We start from the raw sequence: 24,864 nt of genomic DNA on the forward strand, positions 1-24,864 counted from the left end.
GAAATTGAAAATGTGGGCATCTTATGAAGAACAGATTGATGATAATTTACTCACCTAATGTATTTTCTTACATTAACTGCTGTTAGAAATAAAAAGTTTTGGGCTGGAGAGATGGCTTAGCAGTTAAGCGCTTGCCTGTGAAGCCTAAGGACCCAGGTTCGAGGCTCGGTTCCCCAGGTCCCACGTTAGCCAGATGCACAAAGGGGCGCACGCGTCTGGAGTTCGTTTGCAGAGGCTGGAAGCCCTGGCACGCCCATTCTCTCTCTCTCCCTCTATCTGTCTTTCTCTCTGTGTCTGTCGCTCTCAAATAAATAAATAAATAATTAAAAAAAAAGAAATAAAAAGTTTTGACATATATATGTACATATAGATGTATGTGTCATGTTATTATGATTGTTCATTCAGAGATAAAGATGCCCAATAAAGATTAACAAAAAAAGAAAAATGAGAGAAATACGGCCAATCTTTGAAAAATAATCCTCATCCTAATTTAATTAATGGATTTTAAATTAACAATAATATTAAAGAAATCAGCCAAACAGAAAAGTATATACTTTTATCATACATAATGTGTTTATAAACTCTATAGCATAGTAATGAAAACTATTTATCACGCTCAATGTGTTTGTTTTCCAATTGGCAGTTGATGACAACTCACAGAAGTTATCACTTTTGTAAGGTGATAACTTTTCAAATTTTTCAGATTTTGCAATAATGATGTTGTTTTCCAACCCATTTTAGAAGCTTTTATGAAATACACTTCTTATCAGGATATTAGACAGTGATTTTTCATTTGGAGTGTAAAAAAATGCTCAAATTATAGTAGACCAGATTTTTTTGCCATTTCAAAGTTAGAAGTCTTTTAGTCTGTAGGTTTCAACAGTTGGGGAAATGTTGATAACCAGATTTAGAGTAACTGTAGTTGCTAAGCTTAAATTTTCTAACAGTAGAAATTCAGTACTTGGGAAAGCACTCAGTCAAACTTTACAGGGTGTCTGTACAAGCCAACAGGACTTATCTGCCCTTACTGCATCTTATGACATTCTGTGTGATACACAGCTCCGTAGCCTGCAGGTGTCATTGTGTGCTGAGTAACTGAGTGACGCGGTTTGGGTCATCAAAAGGCTGATGATTTTGGAGAACTTCAAAAGACATTTTGATTCCAAATGGAGAACATATTCATGAAATTTCAGAAATCAACTAATTGAGAAAGTAAACTGCAATATTAAAAAAATTCTGTACTCTTAAGAGGTGGGAAGAGTTGATATAACTAAATTGTGTTCTCATGTAACATGATTTTTTAATCACTCCAATAGAAAAAAAAACATTTCTCTTAACTCAAATTAGAAAATTATCATACATTTTATATATATTTATATAAAAGTTACAAGTAGCAAGCATATGACACAAAGAAATGGAAGAGTAACAGCAATATTTGAGAATGCATGCTTTTTACAATGTGTCTAATAAAGAGGGTATTTTACCAACTTAAATATCCAGTACAGACATGCAAGGAAATTTTCTCAAACTGTCAATTCAGTCATATTGCTAAGTGCTTAATCAAACACATTTCTATTGTAGGGTGTGGATGGTAAAACACTTGATTCCAAAAAAAAAAAAAAAAAAAAATCTGAAACTCAGTATCTTCCCATGATATTAAACAAATAAAATGAGGGATATAGAAAAAAGAGCAAAAACTGAGATTTTCTTATTGCAATCTAGTGATGTTTTTATCATTACTTTTTGCTGCATTTATCCATAATAAAATAACAGATATGTATAGTCCATAGAACCTCTAGCTGGTGTTTCCATGGTCCACATTTTCACTTTTCACTGAAGTATGTTCAAAATCACCCAGGAACGCACTATTCTCAAGCAGTCTATATAATGAAAACAATGTACATATAACACAAGGTTCATCCAAAGTTGTGGATTTTTTGTTGTTCACAGATCACACCATGTACAATTATATCACAGAGACATAACAACATAGAAACAAAAGTGAAACTGACAATAGAAATAACATTGGGGTAGTCTTATAATCAGGAACTAATTTCTTCTTCAAGTTTCCAGTAAATCTCAGAATGTATTTAAAAACTAAGGCGCACTTGGTGACCAGCAACCAAATTACGAAATGAACATATCATTGTGCAGCGGGGATGTCTTGCTGAAGGAATAACAAATGTCTGTAATTCTTAAGTTTGAATAAAGGCAGTGGAATGAATTTAGAAATATGTCCACTTTTCACAAATCACTATAGAATTTTCTTTTCACAGTCCCCATGTTTGTATAAATAGTTCTTCTCTGAAAATAAAACACAGTTAAAACATTTTCTCCCAATGAAAAAAATGCATAAAAACACACCAATTTATCAAGGTAATAGCATGGAAATGCATTCTCCTACTTCAAGAATAGTTGATAGGCTTGAAGAGCTTTGAAGAGATTAGCTGTGAAGCAAATTTAATTGGAGACAAATTAGGCTAATATAAATATAGGCTATCAAGAGAAAATGTAAAGCCATTGTGATACTTGGTGACAAACAGTTGCACATATACACAACTGGAAGCTATGAGACCTTTATATTATAAAACAGTAAATGTTAAAAAATAATGTGATGCATTTAGTTTTAATGAGATAAACTACTTATTCATGCAAAAATAAGAGTAGATAAATTGTATGCACCATCAAACACTTAAGTCTCTGAGTTCTGAATAGAATGTAGCCAAATTATGTCAGCAATTACCAGATAACTATATGCACTTACATTAATAATTAATATTGCAATTTACTCTGCAAAACTTGGGTTTCTTGTGACATTGATTTAAGAGGATAAATTACTTTGAGTGTTTTTTAAATGGATAATTTTTTTCCTTATCAACTCAATATGCTTTGCAATAATATTTTAGGACAATGCTTGATAAAAATATTAAGATCTGCTTTTCAAGCTATGTATCTTAACAATGACCCCTCCCTTCACACTATATTATTTAATTCCTAAATATGAAAATGTTGTAGAACATATAGTTTAAGAAATAATGGATAGGGCTAGAGAGATGGCTTAGCGGTTAAGCGCTTGCCTGTGAAGCCTAAGGACCCCGGTTTGAGGCTCGGTTCCCCAGGTCCCACGTTAGCCAGATGCACAAGGGGGCGCATGCGTCTGGAGTTCGTTTGCAGTGGCTGGAAGCCCTGGCGCGCCCATTCTCTCTCTCTCTCTCTCTCTCTCTCTCTCTCCCTGCTTGCCTGCCTTTCTCTCTCTCTCTCAAATAAATAAATAAAAATAAACAAAAAAAAAGAAATAATGGATAAATACCACTTTCCCCGGAGGACTATAAGACAACACAAAACGGAACAGAATACAACGAGGTGGGAGAAGGAGCCAAGGATGCTTACCTTGAACTTAGACCCTAGTTGTGTTGTACTCAGATTCGTGTTTGCTTAGAGACCCAATGAGGCAGAACCTGAAATGTTACGGCTATTTCATTCAACACAGTCATATTTGCACAAAAGTAAGTATATAGTTAAAGAAAGAAATATTTACTAAAAGCATTCCTAAAGTTCAAAAATCTATGGAAATAGCTCTCTTCCATCAGCATGCAGTATACCTATTAACTTAACTTAAATATTTAAAATGTGTTGTATCACATATAATAAATAAAGTATGTAACATATACATAATAAACTATCTGCTAGTAAGCATGCAAAATAAGAACAGCCTAAGTAGACTAGATGCTGCAAATTATTATTCAAAAATAAACTTTTTCTAAATTGTCTGTTCTTAAAATTTTACTCTACTTAGACTAATCACATATAAAACAGAGAATGGGGTTGGGGAGGTGGCTTAGAGGTTACCGTTCCTGCCTGCAAAGGCATAAGATGCAGGTTTGATTTTTCCAGTTCCCCAGTATGAAGCTAGGTGCAAAAGGTGATGCAAGCATCTGGAGTTTGATTGCAGTGGCTGGAGGCCCTAGCATACCTATTCTATCTGCCACCTCCCCCCAAATAACTAAATAAATAAAAATTTAAAAAGATAATTTTACATATATATATATATATATATATATATATGGGAAATAAATATATTACTACTAGTTGTTGATATATTTAAATGTTACAGTCAATATTTTAGCATATCATGCTGTCAAATGAAAATTTTAATATAATTACTGTGTAATATGTGGAAGAAAACTATGTTTCATACCAAAATAAATACATCATATTGCAAAAATATCTTATTTTTTGCATTAAAATTATTCAACAAGATGAGTTAACCATCTTGGTAATAAGGCAAGAGTTTCTACATATTATTTTTCACCTTTAAATATTAAAATATTGCTGAGAGCAACATTCATGACCCTGTGAAGACAAATTTCTGATATTATTTTTTTTAATAAATGAAATTCCATGGCTTTGTAAAAATAAATATTTTATATTTATAGTAATAAACAAAATATCTTTGGTCTGTGTGTTCATGTTCTGCACATTCACACTCATATACATCCCATGAATGTGTATGATGTTTAAGAAGAGTAAGGGTAACCCCCAAAAGGAAATAAATAAAAAATAATAATAAAGACAAATACTGGTGTAAACCATCACTTAAAGGGAAGGGAGATGTGAAGACCCACTGAAACACAATACTGCAGAAGAATTTCAGTCCTCAGGTTAGTAGCTGTCACCAAAAAATCTATGGATACTGACCGCTGGACGGCTTTATCGTGTCTGGACAGCCTGTGGCTCGTCGTGGGCACCTCCTCTATTTCGTCAATGTCACAGGCATCTGTAGCATCTTGGGAGTAATTGTGTTTCATGACGAGGATGTTTCTTCTGTTCATGGGAGGGATGAGGGGCTTGACCGGCTGCGCGGGCATCTCTGCCAAGATGGAGGCGTCCCTTGTGCTGAGGTTACTGCGGCTGCCTTTTGCGCTGGATAGTTGGGATCCACAGTGGTGGTCATGAATGCATTTGGAAGACGACCTCCGCAGTTTATGGTAATTGTCAAAGTCTTCAGCCACATCTGTAAAGTCAGCTGTCGCTGCGGTCCCTCTGAGCGTGCATAGCTCATAGTGAGGAGGCTCAAACACCTCCTGGAAAACGGTCTGGTCAAAGTCTGACTTCCTTTGCACGTATTTTTTACGGGGCTGTTTGATCTGCACAATGACAGAAACGATAATAAGGATGATGACAATGCAGGAAGTCACGCCGATGACAGTCCCGCTGGTGTTGGTGAGCTGATCCAGCAGGCTCGTTTTCCTCTTCTCTGTAGGCCGGGAGAGAGTGAAAACAGACAGACAAGACGAGACAACCCACCACAGTTAATATCACCGCCAAAGTGTGGATTCAAAGCTTTAAGATGAATCAGGCTGAACATGGAATTTTCACAGGCTCAAAGTAGCATTAGACAATGTTTAAAAATAAAGTCACTGTTTTCACAAGGGCTTTATCTTTAGCCTTAAATCTAATCCTTTAATCCTCTCATTTCCCAACCTCCCTCTCTCTCTATGTATATATATATATATATATATATATATATATATATATATATATATATATGTAATGTGTGTGTGTACAAATGTACACACGCACACACATACATGTTGAAAGCATTTAATTTATACAATATGGTATGACAAAAGGCCTTAGATATCCAAACATATCCTCAGCAAAAAAAAAAAAAAAGAAAGAAAGTTTTAAAAAAAAGAAAAAAACGCCTCTGGTGGTATCACCATACCCAATCTAAAGCTATATTACAAAGCCTTAGTGACAGAAACAGCCTGGTACTAGAATTGAAAGAGAAACATAGATCAATGGAACAGAATTGAAGACCAAGACCTTACGTAAAGTAACTATATACCTACTTGATCTTTGACAAAAGTGCCAATAATGTAGACTGGAGAAAAGAGAGCATCTGCAATAAATGGTGTTGGACAAATTGGATGACCATATGTAGAAAAATGAAATTAGACACACTCATTTTGCCATACACAAAAATAAAGTCCAAATGGATTAAAGACCTCAAAATAAGACCTGAAAATCTTCAGCTACTGGAAGAAAAAAAAAAAAGAGGCACTCTCCACAACACAGAAAAAGGAAGAAGACTAGAAAAAGACTTTCTGAACAGAGCCCCAGTAGGCCAGGAAATTAAGCAAGCACTCAACCAATGGGATCTCATGAAACTAAAATACTTTTGCACAAACATACCATAAGCAGAGCCAATAGATCACCCAGTGAATGGGATAAAATCTTTGCCAGTTATACCACTGAAAGAAGCATAATATCTAGAATCTACAAATAACTCAAAAAAAACTAAACCATAAAAAATCAAACAACCCACTCCAAAATTAGGATAGAGAACAGAATAGGGAGTTTTCAGAGGGAACATTACAAATGGCCAACATACACTTAAGAAAATATTCAACATCCCTAACTGTTAGGGAAATGCCTATTAATACAACTATGAGATTCCACCTTATCCCAGTAAGGATAGAAAACATAAAAAGAAAAAAATCAAATGAAAACAAATGTTGGCGAGGCTGTGGAGAAATAGGAACACTCATTCTTTGTTGGTGGAAACGTAAGCTGGCACAATCCCTATGGAAATCAATATGTAGACTCCTGAGAAAGATGGATATAGAGTTACCAACAGACCCTATTATTCCTTTATTGGGCATTTACCCTCAAAGCTCCACACCTCAATTCAGAGACATTTGCTCAACCACGTTTATGGCTGCTCAATTCACAGTAGCTAAAAACTGGAATCAACCCAGGTGCCCATCATTGGATGAATGGATAACCAAGATGTGGTATATCTACATGGTGGAATTCTACTAAGCAGTAAGAAAAAAAAAAAAATGACACATTGAACTTTGTAGAGAAATGGTTGAACTGGGAACAGATCGTTCTAATCATCATTCTAACATCATTCTAAGTGAACTCACACAATCACAGACAATCGTCTCAAGGTCTCACTAATCTGCAGTTCCTAATCTGGATCAGCCCAAGGTGCTGTTATACCTCACCTCACATTTTGAGGCTTGGACAATAGGGAAGGTAGGGCTTGGGGGAAAGGGAATAATGAAGGAGGGGCTGAAAACTGAACCCAAATTGGACTGGTTCCATGGAATCCTATATCCTTGAAGTCAGACTAAACGGGAAGACCCTCAAGAGGACCTTAGGGGAGTACCTGAATTGATGGGCCCTGGAGAGGGTGAGATGAAGCCTAATCTCAAATTTATCCTGTTTATCTTACTTCTCTTTTTTTTTTCTTTTCCCCTGCTGCTGGCTTGTAACTCCCTATACCAGGATGTGGTTTACACTCACAATGATCTGTTGATCAGAGAGATCAACAAGACAGACTTATGTTAGATTCCTTGATTATCAACCAGAAGTTAATGGTAAGACCCTATCATTGAAGACACCATACACCATCAGCAAGGACCCCGGAGACCTGTTTGGAGTCCAGTATAGAGCCAGTCCCCACACAAGTAGTCCATCTAGAGCTGGAAGGCACTATATCAGCTACTGGGTGAAGTGGCCAACATCTGTCCAAGCAACTCAAAGTCCAAGTGACTGAGAAGCAAACAACCTGATGTCATGCTCCCATAGCCATGGTAAGTAACCTACTGCTCTTGGATTGGCTATCTGGTCAGTGGAAAGGAAACCATATCTGTAACTGGGAAACAAGTCAGAATCATATCCAGATAATGATTCTGCTTTGCATTGTCAAGCTCCCAGTAATCTTGGGCCTTAAGAGGGTCTACACCCTTTAACTTCTCTCAAAATTAATAATGGTTATCCCATTTAACTGGTGCTGACTTCACTCTCTGTTGGTGAATCTGTTTCTCTTTTTCAGATGGCAGCTGGACCTGAGGTGGTAAATGACCCAGTACACTCCAGCCTGACCCCAGCTGAAACCACAAATGAATTGGGGAGATGGGCAAGAGTGCTGCTTTCTTACTGAATCTGATATCAGCACAAGGATGAAGGAGATAGACACTGAGGACACTCAACACCTACCAAACCAGAGATACAAAGGCTCCTAAGTGCCCATCACTGAAGTAGACTTTAATGCACCCAACATGGATCAGGGAATTTTGTGGAAGATGAGGCAGAAAGACTGTTAGAGCCACAAGTTGGTATATTTTGCACAGATATTCCTTCTCCCCCATAACTGACTGCTGCCCCCATAATGCATGACCCACAATCCCCATGGGGTTGACCTGCATCCCCAACAAGGGAGGCTTCTTCAGAAAGGGACAGGGAAGATGGAAAGAATGGTACCAATGTGTGTTGTTTTATATGTCCATATCTAATAAAACTAAATTAAAAACTAAATTCTGGTTTACTGAAGTTATATTATATACAGTAATGATGAGTGTAATGGAGTTCTAATATAGTTGTAATATAAGAAAGCAATCGGGCTGGAGAGATGGCTTAGTGGTTAAGTGCTTGCCTGCGAAGCCTAAGGACCCCGGTTCGAGGCACGATTCCCCAGGTCCCACGTTAGCCAGATGCACAAGGGGGCACACGCATCTGGAGTTCGTTTGCAGAGGCTGGAAGCCCTGGTGCGCCCATTCTCTCTCTCTCCCTCTATCTGTCTTTCTCTCTGTGTCTGTCGCTCTCAAATAAATAAATAAATAATTTAAAAAAAAAAAGAAAGAAAGCAATCGATAAGAAGAATGGAGCTATTTATAGGAATAATGTCCTCAACAGAATTGTTGATAAAAATATACAATATAATCTGATAAATTGCATTGTCTTTCAAAGGCTCTAATGTAATCAGGGAGAAAGTAAAACAATAAATCATTGAAAGCTCACTAAAAAGTAAAATATTACCATAGAAAATATCCTCAGTGCATGAGAGTAAGGGGGAAGTTGAAACAATATATAAGACATAGAGAAAAAAAAATCCTGTGATGATGGTGACAATTCCGGCTATGGTAATTATAGTATTCAGTATGAACACACTAAACATCCTTATTGAAAGCCAGAAATTGTTAGAGTGGATGAAAATCAGGATCTAACTATATATGTTGTCTATGGTAAACACTCTGTATTCAAAGTCTAGTAGGCCTAAACAAGAATCAAGTAATTAAAGCTGGACGACTGCACAAAAGTCAGACAAGATGCTTCAAGACTAAAAAAAAATGAGGAATGCTAGTTCATTTGGTGATGACAGGGCAGTGGGTTAACCTACCAGGAAGACATGACTGTTCAAACATGCATAAATGAAACACAATACTACATTAAACATGGGCTTTACAGGCATGGAGACAGAAGACCATTCCAGCATATAATTCAGAGATCACAGTACTTTCAAGTCTGCATGAAACATGAAAGATAATCAAGTAGAAAAAGAATTGTCCATTGATATAAAAACCTACTAGACATACATAGATACATACCTCCTATAATAACCCATTCAAACTCAGAAAATATTCTTTTCAAGGACTTACAAGACATTCACTTTTAGTCTGAGCTGTCTAGGCTATAAAACTAAACCCAATTTGTGTTCCAAAGAAGGAAGCTCTCCTGTTGCAAGACAACAAATGAGAAATGCAATCATGGTTTTTAATCTCTGAAGAAAAGAACATGCTCTGGCAAAGTGCACTTCCAGGCATACCTCTTCAATTGCTGCCTCAGTGCTTTTCACACTCATGGATCTCAACCAACGTCTCACAGCCGAAGCCAACGATGATGGCTACGTGTCAACAGTGAGGGACAAATTCAAAATATACTACCCTCCTATCTATTCCCAAGTGGTTCCTCACCCCACCATGAAATGAGTTAATACTAACTAACTTTTCTTATTGACTCTTAAGAAACAATGGCCATAAGGCAACATTTTCCTAATTCTTTCTTTTGATTTCCAGAGTTTGTATAGATAGTATAAATCTTTAACCAAGAAGGAATTCCTTGCTTGCTTATCATTCTTTGCAAAATGCTTAGTATTGGATCTGAGCAAAAGGAGTTGATGTGGTGTTTTCAAATGAACTAAAATATAGCGTAACCCAGGCAAAAAGTCCAGTCGTAATTAGGAAAACCTTGTGAAGAGGCTAGCCAAGTGGACGGGGGCATGTGCAACCACTTTGTTTGCCAAATAAGTAAGCATTTTGGTAGCAAAATTGAATGGGCTGCAAGTGACTTGAAGTAATTGAAAGTACAAATGAGACCTCAATATATGTTATATCTAGAGTTTGTGGGCAGAGTACATTGAAAATAAACGATATGATAGAATACATTGACGAAGGTGCACCAGGCATGCCAGAGACACGAAGCACTCGGTCAAACTATGTGTCTGTCCACGTGGCTTTGCAGGCCCACATGAGATGCCTTTAGGAAGCAAGTCCCCTGGAAATTTGACTATCATTGCTATTGATGAATCCTCTGGACAGAACAAGGAAAGGCAAGGGGAAATGCTCACAAATGACTATGAGACATCCAACTGACTTTTTTTTTTTTAAAGGTGGATATGGGTACACTTCCCACTCCATAAGCAGAGATGTTGCAGATGGCAAGGGGTCAGGATTACCTTTACAGTGATTTTCATCCCAAGGGTACACACAGTTCTGGAGCCCATTGCAGACCAGCGTGTTGTTAATACACATGTTGCTGTGGCAGAAGAAGGTGTTGCCTTCGCACGGAGCTACAAACAAAAGAGAGGAAGAGAATCCATCTTACGTCCCTCTATTCATCACTGCCAATGTAAACACAACCAAGATTAGGGGGCGCACGTGTCACGCATTTGAAATCAGCAGTATCTCAGGAGATTCTTGAAAGGACTGTGACACTTGTGATTACTCCAGGGGTCACTAGCAGGCTGGAATTCCTCTAGAGGCTCAGTGTAACAGAACAGCATGGTGTCAGCCATCGATAGGGTATTATCCTACATTTTATTTTTCCTTTATCACTGCCATACCTCACCAATACCACAGCAATGCATGAAGTTTTTATTCTTTAACGGTACATGTAATTAATTCCAGCTAACTCTCCCCTTAGGTGGCTCCCTGTCCTTGTCCACATTATCCACATTTTTTTTAAAGTTGGTACATTCATGCATTTAGCCAAACTTATATGATGTCCCTGAATGTATGCTAGGCTGTACACAGAACTTCTATATGTATAAATTTAGTTTTACTTGGCAAAAGCATTAGGTCAAATACCGAAACAAATTTCAAATACATATGCCAACTACCACTGGAAAAAAAAAATACACAATAAGCCAAACTGTAAAACTTCTGGTTATAAAAAAGTCATGAAACCCAAGATAAAATTAATCCTGAACAACATGAGAAAATATATATTATACATACACACGCATGCATGCATGATAAAATGTAAGGTTAACATTCACTTAGTTCAGTAATTATCCCATAATCTTTTCAGATAGTCATTCTTGGAAAGTGTATAATACAAATCATGTAATGTAAGGGATTATTTAGTTCAGCAGTAAAGCTTTATGAATGACCAATATAATATATATACTGTAGTCCAACAGAATTTCTTAGTGTTTTCAAAAGCATGCATTTTATAGTATTAGATTCTTTCCTATGCGTGCTGTGCTATGCATACTAGCCTGAAAGATTTTTTTCTTAGGCAACTTAGTGTACTTTGTTCCTCCTAGAGAAATCCTTGTAAGGAAGACATTTAAATCATGAAAATAAAAAATGAAGGCTAAGTTACAGGTACCTCAAGTAATTGCCTGGAAACCCCTCCTCAACCCTCCCCATAAACAAGTTTCTTTCCTTTATGGTCTTGACTCTAGCCTCTTTATTTAAAAAGTAAATGACAGTAGTCAGTATGGAAAAAGAAAATAGTAGAGGACATGTGGCAGCCATTCTGAATCATGCCATGCTTAGCACTATATTGGACTATGGGTTTGCTAAGCTCTACGTAAACCTGCTATAGGGTAAAACTTAATGATGCGATATATTCTTGAAAAAAATCCGCTTTTTAATATGGGACTAAATTTGAATTTCTGTAGCTGAACATAATGGTTTTTGTAGAACTGATATGGTCTGTTACACAGATGAGTGTTGTCAAAATTTGTACGTAGAATATAAAAGAGATTTCTGCAAACCAGTTAAAATACCTCAAAAATATGCATGTATGAAGCATCACTAAATAATTATAGTGATTTTGAAGGAACAGTTATCCACCAAGTATAGATTTTAAGACTTGTACATATTTATAGACCTTCCATAATGACTTGTAAAACTTATTGCAATAATTACTAAATAGGATGAGCTGGTTTAAAATTTTTTAATGTATAAATACAGATACTACTGCATCCTGAATATGAATGAAATGCAATAAAGCCCTGGTAACAGTGCATAGACATATTTCAAATAATCCAAATATGATTTCATTTATTGCCATTGCTTACTCATTGTGAAACTGTCACTCAATGTGCTGGCATCTGTTATTATATGTTGATTGTTTTACTTAGAATTCAACAATCAAGAAATGCCCATAAATCACATCCACATGATATTTATTAACATTGAATAACCAAGCAATTACTCGCTTGGTTGGAAATCACCTGTTGCTAGTAATATTCCCAGTAATGTATGCTCCATATCTTTCCTCCCTTTTGCTAATACTCCTAGGATTACTGTGCAAACCATAAATCAAAGGGAGATACCAGGACAAAAAGGAAACAAAACCAGCCATATCTGAAAAACAGATTATCTTACACACTGGGGATAAAACAATTTTGGAAGAGTACTAGGGGACAGTGCCCTCTGGTCATGAATCCACTGATGCATTCATGACCTCACAGGGATTGTCATTACCCCCACAAACCCTGTACGATTCTGTGTCCATCAACATTTTGACATAGAGGACAGGAACAAAAAAAGATTGAGCATCCATGCAGAAGAAAAACTACTTGGAAAAAAAAAAAGCATTTTCAGGGGTTTAGGGGTGGGGAAAGAGGGGTAAAAGGAGCATAATACGATAGAAATAGGATCAAGTATCAGGGTATTCACGTGTTAAAAATTCTCAGTAAAAATGTTACAGAAAGAAATCAAACTATGCTCTGTTGTGTTCAGATTATTGTTTTATTTATTTATGACTGAACCCAAGGTCTCATACATATTAGGAAGGTGCTCAAGCAATGAACGCTATGTTCAGCTAGGTCACTCTTTCCTTTCTCTTTCTCTTTCTCTATCCCTCTCCCTCTCTCATTTTGAGACAGGAACTTGATTGCCAAGCTTGGCCTAACATCCTGCGTCAGCAACTTTAGTATCTGAGATTTCAAACCTGCATCACCAAGCAGTTTTGTTCTGTTTTATTTTTTAAATATCGTTTGTCCAAGTATTATTCTCATAAAATCCAGATATGCAGGGGCCCATTAGGGATTCTCATTTCCATTCTGCTTAGGAGGTAGCAGGCACTTCCAGCCACCACCTCAGAGTACATTCTTATTGCTTTTGGGGGGGGGGGGTCTGGAGAGCATCCTTTGAACTTCTCCCAATAATTCCACCTCACTTCTGCCAGGATTCATTAACCTTCACCACTTAATGATTAATGCCTTAAGTGTATACACCTTCTTTCCTTAAAGGCAGAAACTGACATAGTGAAATAATCTTAGTCAAAAGGATGTCATGGTGCAAAGTGTCACTATGTTTAAATAATTCTTTTAACATAGAAAGTGGGTGTTACAGCAACTGCAAATGTGTCACCCCTTACTGTGGTCTCTTCCTTGCAGGGTGAAACCATAGACCCTTGTGCAAAGGGCCCTTTATAGTGATGGAGTAAACTGTAATTTGGGGAAAAACTTGAAGACTGCTTCTTCAGACACACCTGCCTCCCAGCCTGAAATTGAGATGCCCAGTAGCTGGAGAAAAGACAGAGCTTTAAGGTGGCCTATAATACATAATGATCCTTAGGGACGTGTTGGTTTGGCCTGGAACTCAATCTGGAGGTCTGTGCGGGGTAGAACACAGTGACTGAGTTGCTATCAAAACCTGGCAGCCTGTGACCTGCTGTCAAAATCACAGCCCTGTGTCAAGCCCTTCACCACTGAGCTGGATCTCCTGTGAGTTTCTCAGCTACCATAAGATGGGCTGATGGTTATAGTCTCCTCAGTATGATTCCATTAGGCATGAAATATCCCATGGTGTCAGCTCCATGGATGTGAGTATTAGCAGCATCCACATGACCTGGAATTGGGGACAAGGTTCAATGGTAGAGTATTTGCCTAATGTGCATAGGTCATGGTACCATTCCCAGCACCACAAGGAAAGAAAAACAATTATAATACTTGACGGAACCTGTTTTAGGAAGGTATTGCATTAAGATGTCTGATTTTGAAGAAGGGACCACCACTTCTCAGTTAGGTGACCTTCATCTGATGTTCTCAAATAGTTCCCCTATAAGAAACCATGGTTCCCTTAACCACTACGCAGTCGCAATAAAATGTGAGAACCTGTGAATGTGAAGCAGGTGTGTTCTGTCATGTGGTGCTTGGTAAATGTTGCCTGATTTTGAACTATTGTTTCACTGGGATAGTTATGAGAAATAAAACAAGACTTGCATTCAGCGCTGGAGAGATGGCTAAAGTAGTTAACTGCTTGCTTGCAAAGCCTCATAGCCTGGATTCAATGTTCAGTTCCCCAGTACCCACATAAAGCCCTATGTACAAACTAACACCTATGACTGGAATTTGTTTGCAGCTGAGCAGGAGGACCAGGTGCGCCCATTTGTATATTCTCTCTCTTTCCTTCCTTTCTTCCTTCCCTCCTTCCTTCTCTCTGTCTCTTTCCTTCTTTCTGTCTCTCTGTCTGCAATAAATAAAAATATAAAAATTAAGAGCTTGCCAAGCAGGTATGCTGAACATGTCCATAATCTCAGCACTTGGGGGTAAATGTAAGAGAAGCAGGAGTTCAAGGTCACCTTGGCTATATGGTGGATTTGAGATGAACCTAGCCACATGAGACACTGTCTCAGGAAACCAAAAGCTAACTTTCTGTAATGTATGACTCAGAAGTTAAGAGAACTGATAATTCCCTAACAGGTGAATGGAAGAGAGCTATTCCACAAGTCCCTGACTTACATGAGAAGACAATGCATATTAGAATTTCTCAAAGATTTCTTGGCTGTTTTCTTATCTTGGCAAGTAAATGTCCTTGTTGCAACTACACCCAGTATAAGACATCATGCTTTAATTCTAAGGGAAAAATAATGCAGAAAACAGTAAGTATGCATGTTACATATCATAGCAAATGTAGATTTTAGCATCTGGGTATTACTTATTAAGAGTATAGAGTTCGTATGACATTTAGTTTTGATATCCATTGGTCTCACCTTAACAATATCACCAAAATGAGATGTATATTCTAACATTGAATTGCAAAGACAGAAAATTCAACTCCATCTTTAAAAGACAATATAAGAAATATCTAGGGCTGGAGAGATGGCTTAGCGGTTAAGCGCTTGCCTGTGAAGCCTATGGACCCCAGTTCAAGGCTCGGTTCCCCAGGTCCCACGTTAGCCAGATGCACAAGGGGGCGCACGTGTCTGGAGTTCATTTGCAGTGGCTGGAAGCCCTGGCATGCCCATTCTCTCTCTCTCCCTCTATCAGTCTTTCTCTCTATGTCTGTCGCTCTCAAATAAATAAATAAATAAATAATGAACAAAAAAAAATTTAAAGAAATATCTAGAGGAAGCACAGCCTGACCTTCTGCATCCAGTTCTAAAAAACTGTTTTCCAAGTTGCTGACGCCCTGTAAGGTTGAAAGATAAAGGTGACAGGGTACTCTTCAATTTGTAGATAAAATTTCTTTTCAAAATTTCCATAAAATGAGTCCACATCCATCCATCCAGGTTATGAAATAGTTTATATGTACTGCTAACTTCAATTTAAATTATGAAATTTAAATTTTATTCACTCAATATTTATCCAAATATCTCATAATCAATTCTTTGGAAGCACAAAATTTAGCTTTAAATCTTTCTTAGGATGAGCTTTTTTGTTGTTTTCTTGTTATTATTATTATTATTATTTTTTTAGGTAGGGTCTCATTCTAGTTCAGGCTAACCTGAAACTCATTAGGTACTCTCAGGGCGTCCTTGAACTCACAGCAGTCCTCCTACCTCTGCCTCCTGAGTGCTGGGATTAAAAGTGTGCACCACCACGCCCAGCTAGGATGGGTTTTATTTGATGATTGGAATGGTGGTTCATTGTTTCCCATGACCCTTGGTCAAGCATGATCTGAAGGAAATAGAATACTTTAAAGCCAAGAACCTGTTTACATTTGTTTGCTCTAAGTTTTTAATTAGTTTATCACTTAATCAACAACAAAAAACCCATAATATTTAAATCATGGAAAACATTTCCCTAGTGTTCAAAAATCGTGACAGTAACATTTTTATACTGAAGCAAATACCCAGTAGTGTGTGTTTATCCAGATGTGTGACGGTAGAAAATGAGGATATACAGATCATCTGTACTTTTCTACAATTATAAATAGCTAATGAGGACTAGAGAGAGTGGCTCAGAGGTGAAGGCATTTGCCTGCCAAGCCTAAGGACCTAGGTTCAATTCCCCAGAACCTACATGAGCCAGATGCACAGGGAGGCACATGCGTCTGGAGCTCATTTGTAGTGGCTAGAGGCCCTGGCCACCCATTTTCCCTCTCTCTCTCTCTCTCTCTCTCTCTCATGTAAGTAAATAAAAGTAAAAAAAAATAAAGCTAATTAATAAACTGTATTTTACTATAGTCATTGTTCTACTGGAAGTCGCTCACAGGTTCCCATTCTATCCACAAGGTGGCAGGAGAACACCAGATTTCAGTTAAACTCACGGCTGCCATTCATAGGGTTGGTATGGGTAACAAACCCTGTCTACACCTACATATCAAGAAATTTTAAAGAATTGAATCATTTAACCAGAGGTAACAAAACTAATTTTCACTATGACTTTTAGTATATGTTTTGTTTTGTTGTTTTTTTTTAAACTTATTTGGGAGCGAGTTGAGTATGAGAGAGAGAGAGAGAGAGAGAGAGAGAGAGAGAGAGAGAATGGGCCCGCCAGGGCCTCTAGCCACTGCAAAAGAACTCCAGACGCATGCTCCCCTTTGTGCATCTGGCTTACGTGGGTCCTGAAGAATTCAACCGGGTCCTTAGGCTTCGCAAGTAAACGCCTTAACTGCCAAGACCTCTCTCCAGCCTTTCAGCATGTTTTTAATTCGGTAAGGGAAGGCAAAAGAAAGCCTGATAGTCACTACATATAGTGTACTGTTCAATCATCATAAAATGTGTTTTATAATGTTATGGTCCACCATTTTTCCTCAACATTTGTCCTGTGTGTTAATAAATACTCCTTAATTTCTATGTTTAAGAACCTTCATATTGGTCATTTATACTATGTTGCCAAACTCACTAACAGCAAGTCTATCAGGATTTTTTCTTTCTTTAAATAAATATAAATTCAAAAATGCATCAAAATCAAAACCATCCACATTTATTTCTGAAATGCTGGTATGTCAGTCATCTGTGTTGTGATGTTAATGAATCTACCATTTGGAAGATGACTCTATAGTCAGTGAATTCATCAGGGCACAACAAAAGAATCTGGAAACAGCATGCTTCATAGCGTGCTTCTGAGACTCCATTCAGCATCTGGGCGTGTATGTCCTTGTGGCATGGCTACCCATGTATTCCACTAGTGTCTTGCTTCCTTCAAATTCTTTCTCAAATTCTGTATTCTGAGTTTCCCCAAAACTAGCATCACTCTGTTCTTATGTGATAGTTGTGGCCACACACATGCTCATCCACACTCACACCCCTCAAACCCTCACTTGCTCACTCCCACACAAACAAGTACTGCACACAGCCACGCCCACTCTGTTGGGATCATGTTTTTCCTGCTTGTAGCTGTGGTTGATGTTTGCCCTTTCCTCAATGTTAAACTGGGATGGAAATGCTCACAGACCTGGGTGGCCGAGAAGGAGGAGGAAATTGCTTGCTGCATACTTGCATCTCTTCACTGTACTGCTTGAGATCAACTTTTTAACCTTGAAGGTAATGGTTCATTAAAACTTTCCTTGAAGATTTACAAAAACTAGACAGTGTCTGATCTTCTAGGTGTTTTGGAGCCCCTTGTCCTCTTTGATTGACAAGTAAAGACAGACTTTTACTTTGTTATGAATATATAAATGTGATACATCTCCATTATAAAGCTAGGTAGTGGATTCATACTACACGGATACTTGAAAACTCGATTGCTTCCACTCAGTAACTACTCTGATAATTTAGGCGACAAAGATGATTTTCACTCCTCCTCAGGCTGCCACGCTGGTGCCTGTAGACATCTGTCATGTGGTTCTGGAGGACTCTGTAGCCCCTTCTCTTTCCACATCCTGCACAGCTCATTGCTTTCAATAAATCCTTTGGTTTGTTCACAATTCTGAGCCTTAACCATTGACCCAGGGATGACCCTGAACTCTAAAAACTGTGTGAAAACAAAACTTGCTTTAAGCATTCATATTACCACTCAGATTCCCAAGTAGCATCCTACTAGAATATGGACAAATGGATTCATGAACAGTGAATTTCACACTCCTCGAAACCAAACCTTGCTACTCCTCAATTCCTTTTTTTAAAAAAGTATTTTATTGGGCTGGAAAGATGGCTTAGTGGTTAAGCGCTTGCCCATGAAGCCTAAGGACCCCAGTTCGAGACTCGATTCCCCAGGACCCACGTTAACCAGATGCACAAGGGGGCGCACACGTCTGGAGTTTGTTTGCAGTGGCTGGAGGCCCTGGAGCACCCATTCTCTTCTCTCTGTCTGCCTCTTTCTCTCTGTGTTTGTCACTCTCAAATAAATAAATAAAACAAGAAAAAATATTTTAAAAATATTTTCTTTTTATTCATTTATTTATTTGACAGAGAAAGAGGGAGAGAGGGGGAGAGAGAGAGAGAGAATATGAATGGGTGTGCCAGAGGCTCCAGCCGCTGTAAACGAACTCCACACACATGTGCCCGCTTGTGCCTTTGACTAATGTGGATCCTGAGGAATTGAACCTGTTTCCTTTGTCTCTTCAGGCAAATGCCTTAACTGGCAAGCCATCCCCCCAGCCCTTCAATTCCTTTTGAAAACTATTTTCACTTTTATCGTTAAAAATGCATTAGCATGTATTTATCATACAGAGTGACAAGTTACACTGTGACGATGCACTGACCTATTCCCCTTTTCTCGTTCCTGCTAGTCACCTGTACCATTCACAGGATCACCAATGAATGCCTTGACAACATGTATTTAAATAAATTGGAAAACATGGAAGGAATACATATATTTCTAGACAGATATGTCATATTAAAATTAAATCAAGTGGATATAGACCACATAAACAGATATATAACAAGCACTGACATTGAAGCAGTAATAAATAGTCTCCTAACCTAAACAAACCCAGGGCCTGATAGGTACTCTGCTGATTTTACCAGACCGATAAAAAAGACCTAACATCAATGATCCTCAATCTATTCTACAAAATAGAATGGGTAAAAGTACTACTGATTTTTATGAGTCTTGTAGTACCCTGATACCAAAACCAGATAAAGTTACAACAGCAAAAGCAAAACAAGGCTATAAGTAAGGTTCCCTAATGAACTGGAATAAAAATATTTTTCAATAAAATGTTTACCAACCAAATTTAACAATATATCAAAAAGATCAAAGACCATGGGCAAGTGGGTTTCATGGCAGGGACGCAAGGACATTTCAACACATGTGCATCAATCACTGTAATACACTACATATACAGACCAGAAAAAAAAAATCACATGGTCATTGTAATCCCTTCACGTAACAAAAGCTCCAAAAGAAGTTGTGTAGAAGGACTAAACCTCAAGGCAATAAAGGCTATGTAATAAAAAGCTGTAACCAGTTTATAAAATGAAGAAAAACTAAAAGCATTTCCTCTAAGATCCAGAAAAAAGAGATGTTTACTCTTTCCTTTCCTATTCATTATAGTGTTTAAGTCTTAGTGGAGTGATAGGATAAGAAAAATAAATTTGAAAAGATGTAAATAGTAAAAGAAGTCACATCATTCCCATTTGTCAGCAATACAGTTTTTATACTTAAGAGACCATATATAACCTTTACATCTGATTAACACTGACAGCAAGGTAGCAGAAGGCAAAAATATTATAAAAATGAGTAGCTTTTCTACATATCAATAACAAACTTATAGCGAGGAAAATCCAGAAAATAATCCCATTCAAAACACCTTCACAACCCCACAAAACCTAGGAATAATCTATTTCCATTCTTTGCACCCACATCTGCCCAGCATTGATAAGAAGGTACAGCAGTCCCTTGGCTATTTGGCCTACAGGTTTGGAATGGCATGGAGTCCTGTCTCTCCTCCAAGCCCTCCCACAAGCTGCTCTAACTTGTGTTATCTCTGTCTTTGTCCAATTCCTATTATAGTCTCCTTGCTACCAGCAAGCCAAGGCCACTTTACATCTCTGTACACAGATTGTTGTACACAGAGCCATCAAAGTTTGCCACTGGGAAATTTTAATCTGACAACATTTCATCTTGTTAACAAAACTCTAAAATCCTTCCTGGTAAAGTTAGTTTAAATTCCAATCTTATCTTGATCAGCATTACTGCGAGTGAATTCCAAGCCATCCAGTTCCTCTAAAGACACAGATGTCCTCAGCACACACATAGCGGCTCTGCCTTTCCATCATCCTTCCCTATTATGTGGTCTAGGTTTTTTGTTTTTCCCATACTTCTTAGGATTTGATTTTGCCTCTTAAAGTAAATTACTTGCATATTGTTTACCTCCTTGTACAAAGAAGCTAAGGAGGGCTGGAGAGACGGCTTAGTAGTTTAGACCCTTGCTTGCTAAGCCTAAGGACCCAGGTTCAAAGTGGCGCATGCATCTGGAGTTTATATGCAGTGGCTAGAGGCCCTGTCATGCCCATTCTCTATTTGGCTGTCTCCTTCCCTCCCTCTTTTTCTTTCTAAAATAAATAAATACATAAAATTTAAACAAGAAGCTAAGGAACAGGCATTGAATTCCATGTGCTAAGTATATGTTCCTGACAGACCACATAGCAGAATAAAAATTCCTTAAGCGGCGCAAATAGAAACAAGTTGTCATCTTCTTGCTGTTATCTGACAATACTTTCAACTTCTAAGAGATTTCACACTTAGTCATATTGATGGGGAGAGATTGAAATGTTAGGAAAAGTAATTAGAAGTAATCAACTGAATATGAGATTTTTAAACATCAATAACTGGACTAAAATGAATAATTTCTTTCCAACTGTCATTTTTAATTGTAGTCTTGTAATTAGAGAAACAGAATAGTAAAAGTTATAAAACGCATGAAGCATCAGCATGGCTCCCAAAACACATCTTATATTTGTCCCAAAGCCAATAGAAAAAAAAAAATTACCCTGGTACCATTTTGTAAACAAAAATAGCCAATAGAATTTGTAATTAGAAGAAATAATATTTTATTTGAAAACTTCTGACTAAACTGACACCTAAAATAGATCTGGGTATCCTTGCTTCTTGCCCTTTTTCTTCTCCATGTTTGCCTTGAACTCAATATCTGTTCCCAAAATTCTCTGTTCTGATGTGGCTAAGCAATAGTTCAGAAAGATCCAGCATTATCAAAGAAACAGCTTTCTTGACATAATTTTAATATTAGAAATTCTTTTCACAAATATCAACTTAATTTTATGCACGATTATTAGATTCCTTCCCAATCTTGTACTAAAATAGTGAAATTCCATAGTCCTAAAAGATAATGTATTAAGGGGTGAAAAGCACAGCTTCGGGCTGGAGAGATGGCTTAGCGGTTAAGCGCTTGCCTGTGAAGCCTAAGGACCCCGGTTCGAGGCTCGGTTCCCCAGGTCCCACGTTAGCCAGATGCACAATGGGGCGCACGTGTCTGGAGTTCGTTTGCAGAGGCTGGAAGCCCTGGCGCGCCCATTCTCTCTCTCTCCCTCTATCTGTCTTTCTCTCTGTGTCTGTGGCTCTCAAATAAATAAATTTAAAAAAAAAAAAAAAGCACAGCTTCATGTGAAAATTATATTTTATAAGAAAAGACAATTTCCTTCCTCTCCTAGGGTGTGAATTACATTCACATGAAATCTACATCTTTTATTCCAAGATTTTTTATGAATATTATGCTATCATTATGTCTGCCTTGAGTCAGCTGTGGCATGATTTATTCATTGCGCAATTAGACATCACAAATATAATGGAAGGATATTGGATTGCTTCTGTACTCTGACTATTAATAGGCCCTGCACATTTGGTACAGGGTTTGTTTTGTAACTGATTTATGCATGTCTGCAACAGTTGGTGAGTTTAGACACATTGTTCTTATAAATGTACAATATTTGCCTTCATTGTTTAACATGCCAACTTCCAGAGAGGAACTTGCAGTAAACAAGGAGTAGGACCCAGCCTTAACAGACTACATTAATCCAAGCTGGTGATCATACTATGCTAAAGGCTCACAGTTGAAGGTACTAATTTCCTATCTCCATTTAGCAAGCACATAGCATACATTTTCAGTGATGGATAAAACTACAATGGCTGTAACACCAGAATCATGGCAATCAATATATATTCTCATCAAGGATGCTATGTTTACTTTTTATGTATTTTATCAAGCTATGTATTAACACACATGAAACTTCCCTAGTGATTTCAATTACATGATAAAGTTAATAACAAAGATCCACCAAGAATATATTTAGGGCTGGAGAAGTGACTTTTTCGTTAAGGTAGTTGCCTATAAAGCCTAAGGACTCAGGTTCAATTCCCCAGTACCCATACTAGCCAGATGCAGAAGGTGGCACATGCTTCTAGAGTTCATTTGCAATGGCTGGAGGCCCTAGTGTGCCCATTCTCTCTTCATCTGCCTCTTCCTCTCTCACTCTCTCATTCTCTATCTTAAATAAATAAATATTTTTTAAAAGAATATGTTTGAATGTCAACATATTTTGGCATTTGTTTCCTTTATCACATAATTGGACCCAAAGATAAGTTCAAAATGAAGAAGGTAGGAATGTAGGAAAAGAGGAAAGAGATGGTAAGGAAGGAGGAAGAAGTTAATCCCTGATAGAACATATAATTTCATGTTACTTTTTGCCACAATACAGTTTCAAGAAAATATTCCCAAAGTTTCAGTATGTCATGGATCATGGTAACAGATGTAACACTCACTATATCCTCTTTACCACTTTCTTGTATCTACAATCATACATTTAAACCTTTCGTCTATCCTGCAATGTTTCTACCATTTCCTGGAAAGGATACTGTAGACCACACTATAGCAATTTCACATGGCAAAGTGGCAAATTTGATTGGCTGGCGCTAAGCACATGCCATTAAATATTTGTTATTACAGATGTTGTTTAAACACCAAGCCACGATGTGATTTTGGTTTATGCAAACATTTGTTAGTAATTTTTAAAATTTTAAACAAATATCCATCTGCCTAAATTATGTTTTATGATAATGCTCTCATTTGTAATTTTTCTATAACAATAGACATAGACTCTTTTAATCATATGTTACAAAGATGAGCTTGTGTTTAGATATACTAGGATCAATGAATACATACATACATACATACATATATATATGTTTCAAGTCAATTCCATTATTGTTTTCATAATTGTAGGTAAAGCAAACATTGGTAAAATATATGAGTCAAAGGCAAAATATCAAATCTATTGTTTAAGTACTAGCTCCTAAGATGTCTGCACGCTAATTCTCAGAACTTGCTTAGGCAATCTAAATGTTTAGGCACCAGCTTCCTGTGCTTATCCAGAATCACAAGAGGACATAAGTAGGAAAGAAAGAACGGGGTATGAGAGATAACAGTTTTCAAAAAGAACAATCTGTCTATCCCTATGCTATTATTGGCCATGAAATGTGCCAAGAGTAATACTTTTTTTCTAATTTTAATCCATCTTTGAAATGTTATAACAAATTTAAGGATACACTCACTCCTATCCAGTGGGAGACAAAATGTTTATGTCACACTTTGTCTTATAAGTACGCTATAAAAAATGAAAGCTTATCCATCTGAATTTGTCACACAGAAAGTCATCAGCTGAGGGTCTTATGATTAAGTGACAGAGAGATTTTACAGCACTGAATTCGTATGACGATTCATTTGGCATGAGCAGCCATTACATAACAGTGTGATACCCTCAACTGTTATATTTATGCCACACTGATCAACTATTTCCGATATCGTAAATGAGTCTTAGTTATTCACCTTTACAATATGCTATAATCTTATTTATTTATACTTAATAACTTCTTTCAAACTTCTAGCTTTAGAGTTTATTATGAAAATACATGATCATTTTAGAAAAGGGAAAAAACATAATTTCAAACAATAATTTGTAAAAAGCTTAATTATCCTGCCTTCTACACATATATTTGGATATATGATTGATGCAATATGTTCCATTTCCCCCCCCCCCCCACAAATGTTTACAATAGCATCTAGGCAATATGCAGGTCTTATATTTATTGCTTGTTTTGGCATATAATTTTTGTTGTTGTTTACTATGATATAGGGTCTCACTCTAGCCCAGGCTGACCTGGAACTTACTCTGAAGTCTCAGGCTGTCCTCAAACTTATGGCAATTCTCCTACCTCTTACTACTGAGTGCTGGGATTATAGGCATGTGCTTGTCTGGCTTAGCATCTTATTTTTAATATTTGATAGAATTATGAATCTATCATATTACCTTAATAATCAGTACATATATAATTCCCAAACAACTATTCCACTTAAGAACATCCCATTTTGTTTTCATCTTTTTAAACTTATCCATTACTAAGAGGTAATTTTATAGGTAAATATT

The 24,864-nt window shown here is 37.2% G+C and overlaps 1 protein-coding gene across 9 annotated transcripts in view; it reads right to left on the reverse strand.

Moving 5' to 3' along the window:
* Neto1 (neuropilin and tolloid like 1) overlaps window positions 1-24,864 on the reverse strand; it is a 201,866-nt gene that overhangs the window by 76,667 nt on the left and 100,335 nt on the right. For 3 of the 9 annotated variants that reach the window (XM_045135134.1, XM_045135137.1, XM_045135138.1), the window contains 4 exons: window positions 10,529-10,642; window positions 4,699-5,257; window positions 3,391-3,458; window positions 258-2,447 (listed from right to left, as the gene is read on the reverse strand). In XM_045135134.1, the coding sequence (XP_044991069.1) occupies window positions 3,398-3,458; window positions 4,699-5,257; window positions 10,529-10,642 (734 nt within the window). In that variant the 3' untranslated portion in view covers window positions 258-2,447; window positions 3,391-3,397. Of the gene's footprint in view, window positions 1-257; window positions 2,448-3,390; window positions 3,459-4,698; window positions 5,258-10,528; window positions 10,643-24,864 lie in introns of those variants that run through there. The other 6 variants (XM_045135135.1, XM_004654815.2, XM_045135136.1 and 3 more) reach the window with 6 other exon arrangements.

This window comes from Jaculus jaculus, chromosome 15 (genome assembly GCF_020740685.1).
Source record: "Jaculus jaculus isolate mJacJac1 chromosome 15, mJacJac1.mat.Y.cur, whole genome shotgun sequence".
In the NCBI taxonomy this organism is placed as follows: Eukaryota; Metazoa; Chordata; class Mammalia; order Rodentia; family Dipodidae; genus Jaculus; species Jaculus jaculus.